The sequence below is a fragment of the Bison bison genome, unplaced genomic scaffold, assembly GCF_000754665.1.
Source record: "Bison bison bison isolate TAMUID 2011002044 unplaced genomic scaffold, Bison_UMD1.0 scf7180017864160, whole genome shotgun sequence".
In the NCBI taxonomy this organism is placed as follows: domain Eukaryota; kingdom Metazoa; phylum Chordata; class Mammalia; order Artiodactyla; family Bovidae; genus Bison; species Bison bison.
Genome location: NW_011494732.1, coordinates 1,246,923 through 1,258,893, shown reverse-complemented (window position 1 = coordinate 1,258,893; position 11,971 = coordinate 1,246,923). Strand labels below are relative to the sequence as shown.

The 11,971-nt window shown below is 45.7% G+C and overlaps 1 protein-coding gene across 1 annotated transcript in view; it reads right to left on the bottom strand.

Moving 5' to 3' along the window:
• Positions 1–391: 391 nt before the first annotated feature.
• Positions 392–11,971, bottom strand: part of TMEM132D (transmembrane protein 132D) — an 896,829-nt gene continuing 885,249 nt past the window's right edge. The window contains exons 7-9 of the mRNA XM_010841263.1: positions 9,265–9,538; positions 5,713–5,904; positions 392–1,573 (exon numbers count right to left, since the gene is read on the bottom strand). Coding sequence (XP_010839565.1) covers positions 392–1,573; positions 5,713–5,904; positions 9,265–9,538 — 1,648 coding nt within the window. The remainder of the gene's footprint in view (positions 1,574–5,712; positions 5,905–9,264; positions 9,539–11,971) is intronic.

Here is an 11,971-nt window from a genome sequence, read left to right as displayed (position 1 = left end):
TTTTTCTTCCAAGTTGAAAAAAAATCTCGCCATGAGTGATAAACCTCTTTTCATCGACTGAGACATCGGACCCTGGAATGTGGACATTGATTCCAACTCGGGGCCTCCCTGGGGGAGCCAGGGTCGTTTTCTGGGGCTCTGTGGATAGTGTCAGCCTGATCGTGTCCCTTTTTTTTTTTTTTTGCCACGCCTGGAGGCATGGGGGACCTTAGTTTCCTGACCAGGGACCAAACCCACGCCCCCTACAGTGGAAGTGTTGAGTCCTAAACCATTGGACTGCCATGGAAGTCCCCCTTGTCTTTTCATTCCCCCCACTGCGGTCCCCGTTGTCCCGAATCCCCAAGTTAAAGGCCGAAAGGTGAGTGAGAACCAATGTCTGCGAATGCCCAGTTTACACATCTTCACGTAATCCTTCCCTGTAGCCATGTGACTCTTGGCCTCCCCCAGGGTCCAGATCCTGGCCGACCCAGTTCACGGTATCCTCCCTGCTGGCCACTAGGGAGTTCACAGCAGGGCATCCATCCTCTGGAGAGAGGGTGGCGAAAGTGGTGAATTTGACTCTTTTCCTTTTTGAGGTAGGGGACGTTGGGGGCTCGCTTTTCTGATCTTTCCCGTCCATGAGGGTGGGTCCTGAAGATCTGAACAGCTGCCCGTTGATGCTCTTTTGGGAGTCTGTGCAGAGCAGATACTTACTCTCTTCGAAATCCATGCCCCTGTCGATGGCGGTGATCTGCTCCTCTTGGGAGGAGGCAAAGTGGAGCTGGTTCTCCAGCAGTTCCGTCCGGTGGCTCAGGCCGACCCAGTCGTGGGAGTGAGTCATCCCTTCCTGTTCTTCGAAGGGGACCTGTTTGTGCCTGTACTTTAATGCAAAGGTCACGCAATTGATGAGGAAGACCAAAATGGCCAGGCAGAAGACCCCCAGCAGGGCATACATTCCAATCTCCAGGTCGCTCAGCCCTTTGGAGGACTGGGGGTCGTTCTCCTCTGTCTCCCCGTGGCTTCTGGGCAGGTCCACCTGGGCTGGGAAGCTGGTGAGGTCGATGGAGATGGTCTGCAAATGGCTGCCATCATCCAGAAGGCTTTCCTGGCCCCTGTTCTTCTGGAAGGTGGACCTCTCCGTTGTGGAGCCCCTGCCTTCCATGAGGCCCATGGAGGAACTGCTGTAGTACTCTCCCTCCTGACTCCCCCATTCCTGCAAGGGCTTTTTGGGTCTTCTGTCACTGATGTTATTATCCAGGCGACCTCCTGCCCCTGTGTGTCTGCTGTCACTGGTGTTGGGGGTGGCATCGTTTTGGCCAAACTTCACTTTGATATTGGCTGTCCCCACAGCCAGCACGCTCTTCCGCTTGGATTTCTGGCACGATTCGCAAATGACCATTTCGACCTTCACCAGGGCCCCCTGTCCTTCAGCTTCAGCGGCGATTATAGGCCACTTGAATTTGGGGTCTTGGTGGATGGAGACCACCTTCTCATCCAGGGATGTGGCCATCAGGGAGAAGTCTTTTGCATCGTAAATATCCAAGGGGGTGACGGAGCCATCACTGAATTGGACCCAGCAACTGATGGCTGCTTCCTGTTGAAAAGAATAAGTAAGCTCATCAAAGATGGACAGAGAGGGGGAAGGGGAGGGTGGAACAAACTGAAAGAGTAGTGTTCACATATACACACTACCACATGTAAGACAGACAGCTGCTGGGAAGCTGCTATATAGCACAGGGAGCTCAGCTCGGGGCTCTGTGATGACCTAAAGGGACGGGATGGAGTGGGGAGGGGCGGGGGGGCGAGTCCCAGAGGGAGGGAATATATGTATACTTATAGCTGATTCATGTAGTTGTACAGCAGAAACTAACACAACATTAACATTGTAAAGCAATTATACTCCAATTAAAAACTAAGGTAAAAAAATTGGGTCCCAAAGCTCATTGCACACAAAGACACTCTGTAGCAAAGAGAATGTTACAAGAACAAAGGGAAACCTGTTACACAGTATAGAAGTAAGAAGCACAAAAGGTATAAAATAGAATGAATTCTTGTAAAGACAAGAGAAGCTAAAGAAAACCCACAACAGTAAAATGACAACCACGAAACACGACCAGGAATAAACACCTCCTAATAAGATTTGCTTTCTTTCCCGAGATGTTGAAAGAAAGATTTTTTTTTTTCCCCTTCGCTGGAAGATCTACTTCTGCACAATAATAGATTGCATGTCAAAGGAGATTTACTGGCTAGTGGGTCATTCACAAGTGTTACACATTTAAATGAAACATATTTATTACATTACTTTTAAGCTGCTTTAATACCCAGTCTCTGAACATTACTCACAACACAGATGAAAGCCCCTGATCTACACAAGGGCGCCTCAGAGGTCTGGCTTTAGGCTTTAGTTGTTTCGGGTCCTGCCACACAAGCATCTAAGGATAGGCTTGTATTGGCTTGCAGACACAGTCCTGGCTTGGAGGTGAGGGGTAATGCTCTCCAGGCAGGGAGAGGGGTTGGGGTGAAGATTAAAGTTAGGAAGCTCTCTATTGGGAGAATTTTTGTACTCCCATCCATCCTCCAACCCACCCATTGGGGGAAACTGGGAGACCAAAGAGTAGCCAGGGCCAAGGTTTGTGTATATCTCAATTTCTTTTCTTTTTACTTTGTTGCTTTAGATCTGATTTCCTAAGGACTAGTCTGACCAGGGAGATCATAAGAGATGAGATAATCTCCAGGCCTTCCAATTCAGTGAAGATGTCATTGGCCTTGACAGCGAACTGGCAGGCCCGTTGCCCCCGTCTTCCTCCTGTCTCCTGGAGAAGCTGCTGCATCCCAAGCCCAGAGGGGTGCTCAGCCCCAAGAGGCTTATGCTCCTGCCCACCTGGCCGTAGCTGACCTAACCCAGAGAATGGCTGGTCAGAGCCATTCATCTCAGCAGCTCTGAGTCGGCCAGCATCTCCCCCTCCAGTTTGAAATAAGAAAGACAGGACTGAAGCACTTAGCTGTGGGCAGATGAGTGGGAGCTTGTATAAAACTGGGGAATGAAGCCTCACTTTGGAGCAACTACAGTGGATCGAGTACAAACAAATGTCTGGGCTCAGAATTTATCTAATGAGATAATGGATATGAGAAAAACTGCTGAACCCGTTTCACCAAGTTCTTATAGCTGGGCTTCCCTGGTGGCTCAGACCGTGGGGGATATGTCTGCAATGAGGAAGACATGGGTTTGATCCCTGGGTCGGGAAGATCCCCTGGAGAAGGGAATGGCTACCCACTCCAGTGTTCTTGCCTGAAGAATTCCATGGACAGAGGAGCCTGGCAGGTTATACAGTCCATGGAGTTGCAAAGAATCAGGCACGACTGAGCGACTAACACTTTCACAAAAGCCTTGCTAACCTTGTAGTAAATCCAGTGTTATTTCAACTTGCTTGAGTGGATTTCTCTTTCTTGAAACCAAGGCACCCCAAACCACAACAGATTAAGTTTTCCTGGTGGTATCTGGTCTTTGGAAGTGAGAAGGAAGTTTCTCACATGAGACTGGGGGCTTCTGCTCCTTCTTCCACTCAGTCGGTAAATCCTGACCTTGTTAGACATTGGCTTGGACTGGCTGCTGGGTGGAAAACACCACCAGGAGCCAGTGCAAAAGCCACTGGGCATAACCCTGGTTTACAGGGTCAATTTTTCTTTTAAGCTGTGCCAGCTCTTAGTTGGGGCATGTGAACTTCTTAGTTGTAGCATGTGGGATCTAGTTCCCTGACCAGAGGTCAAACCCCACCCCCCTGCACTGGGAGCACAAAATCTTAGCCACTGGATCACTAGGGAAGTCCTCTACTAGGGTCTTCCGATTGGCCATGAAATCACAGCAGGAAAGTCAAATGCACACTGGATTTCTTGAAACTGAAATGTCAGAGACAAGTTGCAGGCAGAGGCCAAGCTCCACCCAAACCAAGCACAGACCAAACCTCAGGGTCACATGGCTTGCTCTGCTTGTGGGGAATGGATCAGCTCTGTGGCCTTATTCTAACTGTGTCTTATCGCTTCCTTAACTCCTCACTGGCCGTCATCTGATTGGATCGCCCCAGGAAGACAGGAAGAAGCCTCAGGTTATTTCTCCTTTGCTACCTGGAATTTGTATCCTGGCTGGCATTGTGCCCTGAGAAGAGGGAGGTTTGTCTTTGGCAAGAATTCATATCCGTTTCTGAGCTCACCCACTTTCGAGTGCTTTGTAGTCCAAAGCCTTGCACACAGAGACCAGAGTGAAAGGGCAAGCAATTAGCTAACGCCTGATGGAGGAGCATTCAGTGATGGATATGGGCTGGGGAAACTGCAAGACTGACTCTGTGCTTCCAGGGGAAGGTCTGGCTTAGCCCACCTCCCTGCCTGAACGTAGTCACAGCCTCAGTGGGTGCACAAGGGGGCTCAAGTCGTAACGCACCTGCTGAGCATAGAGCTGCTGGGAAAAGGGCTCTTGATTGACAAGGCAAATTGCCTGAAAACTCCCCACAAGGACTGGAGGCCTTCCAGCATCCCCTCGGGAGGACGGTCTGTCTCATGGGGCACAGAGAATCAGCAGCCTGAGACCATCATCCTTGGGTGTTTGGTAAACAAGGCTCCTGAGACTCACAATCCAGGTTCTCTCTAAGAAATAATGTTTCTCCACCTCTGATGAGGGAGGAGATCAGATAACATTTTCAAGTGCCCTGTTTGTTTGGAAACTGTGGCATCAACACACAAACATGCGCTGCACAATACACACAACATGTGCACAACACACAGAAAACACACCCAGCACACACACCCATTCTATTAGCACATGCTGTTTTCCAGTAAAGAGAAAGAACTCCACGTACAACGTAACCAGCAGTTTGTTACTTCTGCTCGGAGCTAAACAATAAATGTGGAAGCAACTCCTCCATTCTCCTTCTGACCCCCCAGACCTGTGGCCCCATCATAGAGGGGCAGGGACTTTACAGGAGTTTGGACACCTCCTTAGGGTCTGTTCCTGCCCTTGCCTTCACCCCACTGCTCGGGGAGGTCAGTGGGGTGAAGAGCCAGGACCATCATGATGTGGAGAAACAGCAAACGCGATGTCCAGTGGGATGTAGAGCCTGCATTGAGCCCCTGGATTCTGCCTAGAATCCATCACGCATGGCAACCTTGTTGTTCAGCATCTCCATTTAGGGGGTAGGAACCCTGAGGCTGAGCAGTCACTCCTTCACAAACCCTTTTCAAGACTAACAAGGACCTATTGTACAGCACAAGGAGCCCTACTCAGCACTCTGTAGTGACCTATATGGGGAAAGAATCTAAACTAAAGAAAAGAGTAGGTATATGTATATGTATAGCTGATCGACTCTTCTGTACACCTGAAACTAACACAACATTGCAAATCAACTATAGTCCAATAAAATTAAAAAAAAAATAACAACAACTGAGGAACACCCAATGTACAAGCCCACTCTTTTGTGGGACCCCCCCCAAACTGGTGACTCCACCAGATGGGCAACCTCACCTGCTGTGTGACCTCAGCTGGTGTGTGACCTCACTTGATGTGTGTGTGTGACCTGCTCAGGGCAGGACCCCACTCAATGAATAAACCCACTGGTGTGTGACCCAAGCCCGCCATGCGGCTCCGAGACACATAGGGTTTCACCCTGGTGTGTGACTCTCCCAGTCGTGTGACCTCCCCAATAGGTGACCCCTCCTCATGGTGTGCCGTTCCCACTCCCACACCTGTTTAGGCCTTTGCAGAAGTTCTTGAGCCACCGCGGTGGCGAAGATGGCTCTGTTGCTCCCTGGGCTGAGTTGCAGGGAGAGGGACAGTCCCGTCACCAGCTGGACCCCAAGGTCTGTGATTGTCACCTTCTCGTCCAGCACGGTGACCGTCTTCTCGGCCAAGATAGCATCTGACAGAGGCGACAGGATCTGAAAGGCAGAAATGACATAGCTCTCTGTGGTTTCAGAAAGCCCCCACTTTGGTGTAAAGGATGCTCCATGTGGGGGAGGGACAGAGATAGACAGATGAGTGGGTCAACTGCAGGAATTTAGATCTTTTTAAAAAAATTTATTTATTTATTTTAATTGGCGGTTAATTACTTTACAATATTGTAGTGGTTTTTGCCATACATAGACATGAATCAGCCACGGGTGTACATGTGTTCCCCATCCTGAACCTCCCTCCCACCTCCCTTCCCATCCCATCCCTCAGGGTCATCCCAGTGCACCAGCCCTGAGCATCCTGTCTCATGCATCAAACCTGGACTGGCCATCTATTTCACATATGGTAATATACATGTTTCAGTGCTATTCTCTCAAATCATCCCACCCTCGCCCTCTCCCACAGAGTCCAAAAATCTGTTCTTTACATCTGTGTCTCTTTTGCTGTCTCGCATATAGGGTCATCGTTACCCTCTTTCTAAATTCCATATATATGCATTAATATACTGTATTGGTGTTTTTCTTTCTGACTTACTTCACTCTGTATAATAGGCTCCAGTTTCATCCATCTCATTAGAGCTGATTCAAATGCATTCTTTTTAATAGCTGAGTAATAAGGAATTTAGATCTTTTGAGCAAAAGTCTGCTGTGAAGATTGCAAGCACTTGTCCATGGGGCAGGTATGTTTTGTTTGATGTAGTACTTTAAAATGGGATGAATGGCCATCCTTAAAAAATAGAGGATTTCATATTAACGATAGCTTTCTAGCTGTTCTGGAAAACTGGCAATATCTCTCCATGCTGGGCTCCCATTTGCCCTTTGGCAGCTTTTGGAGAGGAATAGCAGCCTCTTCATCACACTCCTCACCACTCCATATTGTGCTCCTCACATTTAGGTTCCAAATCAGTCATTGTCTTTCATCTGATACCCATCCTAATTTTCTCACTGATGGCTCCTTCTCAGCTTTCAGAGAGCATTGGAACATGTGACTCCTGGGTCCCAATTCAAAGCAATCTATTTTCCTCCTTGATAAAATGATCTCTTTTATTTTCACTATTTTTTTCCAGTGGCAGAAGTACTTTATTAAATTATATCATTTGCAAGTGGTTTCATAAGAATATCTAAAAGGAAAGTTATAAAACATTCTCAAAAAATATAGGGTTAACAGCAAAATTACATTTTCTTGATCATATAAATAAAAACATTTTGTTTCAATAGGCTGTCTGAATATTTTATAATATATGCCCCAACTGACAGCTGCAATAAATCTATTTTAATGAGAAGTCCCATGGTTAATTAAGTCATTTGTTAATAATGGGTTCAAAAATGATCTCTTTTAAATTCAAGCCCATTTCCCAGAGTGATTTAAATTTTCCACAATCCAATATAGTTTCACTTATAAGTCTTTGCAATGCCCAAATACTTTAGAAACCTCACTTGTTGCTTAAGAGGATGATCGCCTCTCCTACAAATGGGGCAGCCACTGAGGAATATTATTTGGTCTCAGACAGGAGGAAAATGACTAAACCCGAGTGGCCCTCGAGAACCATGTCTTGTGAAAGAGTTTGCTTCAAAACTCCCATTCTGCACACTGGTCTACCCCATCCATTCCCAGCAGGAGGTGCTCACAAGACTGGTGGAGTCACAATTACTGTGTTCCTTCCTTCCGCACATTTCTGGAATGTGTGGGAGCTGTGGCCTGGTGAATGCAGCTGAGCATCACGGCAGGATGCAAAGCTTTCAGGTGACAAGGGTCAGTGAGGTAGACTGACAGAGCGAGAAGCTACTGGCCACGCCCTGAATTCTAATGAGGTTAGTTCATCTCGAGGGCTTTTCAAATTTTGTTTTTAATTTAAAAATTAAAAATTTGTATTTTATATTGGGGTAGAGTTGATTTACAATGTTGTGTTAGTTTCAGGTGTACAACAAAGTGATTCAGTTATACATACACATATATCTATTCTTTTTCAGATTCTTTTCCCACATAGGTTCTTAGAGAGTATTGAGTAGAGGTCCCTGTGCTGTACAGTAGGTCTTTGCTGATTGTCTATTTTATATATGTAGTGTGCATATTTTAACCTCAGATTCCTAATTTATTCCTCCATCTACCTTTCCCCTTTAATAACCATAAGTTTGTTTTCTATGTCTGTGAGGCTGTTTCTGTTCTGTAAATAAGTTCATTTGTATCATTTTTTTAGATGTACAAATGAACTTAATATCATATGATATTTGTCCTTCTCTGACTGGCTTACTCCATTTACTATGCTAATTGTTGTTGCAACTGGCATGATTTTGTTCTTTTTAATGTCTGAGTAATATTCCAGTATATATGTGTGTGTATGTGTATATATATACATCTTCTTTACCCATTCTTCTGTTGATGGACACCTGGGTTGCTTCCATATCTTGGCTATGTAAATAGTGCTGCTATGAACACTGGGATGCATGTATCTTTTCGAATTAGAGTTTTTGTCTTTTCCAGATATATGCCCAGAAGTACAATTGCTGGATCATATATATAGTGGCTCTATTTCTAGAGCTTTTGTCCCAAGATGGTAATGTCCACTGTGTCTTACAGACAAGTAATGTCTTGAAGTTTCAGACATGATTCAACCCAAGAAGTCAGGCCAGTGTTGCTCAAATGAAAGGAATATGTGAGGAATTTAAAGACTTGTAACATTATTATACCATTCATGTTATTTACTTGACAGTTCCTTTCAACCTACTCACTCTGAAAATGGGCATTGCCAAATAGTTACCTCATGATCCACGGATAGCACTCCTGGGCAAACATCTACAGAAAACTCTAATTTGAAAAAATAAATATACCTCTATGTTCATTGCTGCACTATTTGCAGTAGCCAGGGCATGGAAACAACCTGTCAACTGACAAATCAGTGGATAAAGGAGATGTGGTACATGTATGCAGTGGAATACTACTCAGCCATAGAAAAGAATGGAATAATGCCATTTGCAGCAACACGGACAATCTAGACATTATCAAACTAAGTGAACTAAGCCAGATAGAGAAAGACAAATAACATGATATTCATATGTGGAATCTGAAATATGACACATACATATGTACTTACTACTACACACTACTATATATAAAGTTGAAAAACAACAGGGACCTACTGTGCAGCACAGGGAGCTGTATTCAACATCGTATAATAATCTATAAGGGAAAAGAATCTCAAAAAGAATAGATACATATGTATGTATAACTGAATCACTTTGTTGCACACCTGAAACTAACACAATATTGTAAATCAACTGTACTTCAATTTAAAGACTGGATATTAGTGTAAGAGACAAATAACAGAGTTCTCATCTGAGCTGTCTTACCTGAATGGTGGTCATCCCCAGTTCCTGGCCAATCAGGACTTGTCCCCCTTGCAGCTTAGCGATCCGGGGCTCCTCCACCTGCATGAAGTCATTTACCAGTTCCGTGATGTCCACCTGCCAATCGGAGCCCAGAAGGTGGGCCAGCTGCCCCCCAGGCTCAGCCGCTTCCGCCACAAACTGAGTCAAGACCCGCACCATGGCATGCTGGTATTGGAGCGTGCAGCCCCTGTTCCTCTTCTCGTCTTCATCCTCCTCCTCGCTGTCCTGAGCTGGCCTGTCAAAGGGGCGGTTCAGTTTAACAGATGCTGATTTGTTGGGTCAACGAGGGGGCTGGGTGTGAAACATGGCAGGAGCTGCAAAGGTGAGTGGGTGTAAGTCCTGCTGTTATGGAGTTCATAGCCGGGGGTGGGCTTTGACAGACATGCAGGGGTGATACTCAGAATATTTGACCACTGCTATGGCCTGAGGACGGGCTTCCCCAGTGGCTCAGCAGTAAAGAATTCGCCTGCAATGCAGGAAATGCAGGAGACTTGGGTTTGATCTCTGGGTCGGTAAGATCCCTTGGAGGAGGGCATGGCAACCTGTTCCAGTATTCTTGCCTGGAGAATCCCATGGACAGAGGAGGCTTGTGGGCTACAGTCCATGGGTTCACAAAGAGTTGCGACTGAGCACCCACCCACACTTACGGCCTGAGTACAGGCCTCCCTAGTGGGTTGGCTGTAAAGAACCCATCTGCCAATGCAGGAGACACAGATTAGATCCCTGGGTGGGGAAGATCCCCTGGAGAAGGAAATGGCAGCACACTCTGGTATTCTTGCCTGGGAAATCCCATGGACAGAGGAGCCTCACATGGCTACAGTCCATGAGTCACTAAGAGTTGGATGCGACTTAGCAACTAAACAACAACATGGCCCGAGTACTGACCAGTCAGAATGGACTGGAGTGGCCAGCAGAGGTCTAAGTTGTCCCTAAACCCCCCTCACCTCCTAGCATTCATTTTGTGAAATCCCCTTCTCCTTGAGTGTGGGCTGGACCTAATAAATTTCTCCTGAAGTAAGATAACTAATTGAGTTTTGCCAAGAAAATACACTGGTCATAGCAAACACCCTCTTCCAACAACACAAGAGAAGACTACACATGGACATCACCAGAGCGTCAACACCGGAATCAGATTGATTATATTCTTTGCAGCCAAAGATGGAGAAGCTCTATACAGTCAACAAAAACAAGACCAGGAGCTGACTGTGGCTCAGACCATGAACTCCTTACTGTCAAATTCAGACTTAAATTGAAGAAAGTAGGGAAAACCACTAGACTATTCAGGTATGACCTAAATCAGATCCTTTATGATTATATAGTGGAAGTGAGAAATAGATTTAAGGGACTAGATCTGATAGATAGAGTGCCTGATGAACTATGGACTGAAGTTCATGACATTGTACAGGAGACAGGGATCAAGGCCATGCCATGGAAAAGAAATGCAAAAAAGCAAAATGGCTGTCTGGGGAGGCCTTACAAATAGCTGTGAAAAGAAGAGAAGCAAAAAGCAAAGGAGAAAAGGAAAGATATAAACATCTGAATGCAGAGTTCCAAAGAACAGCAAGAAGAGATAAGAAAGCCTTCCTCAGCTATCAATGCAAAAAAATAGAGGAAAACAACAGAATGGGAAAGACTGGAGATTTCTTCAAGAAAATTAGAGATACCAAGGGAACATTTCATGCAAAGATGGGCTCGATAAAGGACAGAAATGGTATGGACCTTACAGAAGCAGAAGATACTAAGAAAAGGTGGAAAGAATACACAGAAGAACTGTACAAAAAAAGATCTTCATGACCCAGATAATCACAATGATGTGATCACTCACCTAGAGCCAGACATCCTGGAGTGTGAAGTCAAGTGGGCCTTAGAAAGCATCACTACGAACAAAGCTAGTGGAGGTGATAGAATTCCAGTTGAGCTATTCCAAATTCTGAAAGATGATGCTGTGAAAGTGCTGCACTCAATATGCCAGCACATTTGGAAAACTCAGCAGTGGCCACAGGACTGGAAAAGGTCAGTTTTCATTCCAATCCCAAAGAAAGGCAATGCCAAAGAATGCTCAAACTACCGCACAATTGCACTCATCTCACACGCTAGTAAAGTAATGCTCAAAATTCTCCAAGCCAGGCTTCAGCAATAGGTGAACCATGAACTTCCAGATGTTCAAGCTGGTTTTAGAAAAGGCAGAGGAACCAGAGATCAAATTGCCAACATCCACTGGATCATGCAAAAAGCAAGAGAGTTCCAGAAAAACATCTATTTCTGCTTTATTGACTATGCCAAAGCCTTTGACTGTGTGGATCATAATACACTGAAGAAAATTCTGAAAGAGATGGGAATACCAGACCACCTGACCTGCCTCTTGAGAAATTTGTATGCAGGTCAGGAAGCAACAGTTAGAACTGGACATGGAACAACAGACTGGTTCCAAATAGGAAAAGGAGTACATCAAGGCTGTATATTGTCACCCTGCTTATTTAACTTCTATGTAGAGTACATCATGAGAAACGCTGGGCTGGAAGAAGCACAGCTGGAATCAAGATTGCCGTGAGAAATATCAATAACCTCAGATATGCAGATGACACACCCTTATGGCAGAAAGTGAAGAGGAACTAAAAAGCCTCTTGATGAAAGTGAAAGAGGAGAGTGAAAAAGTTGGCTTAAAGCT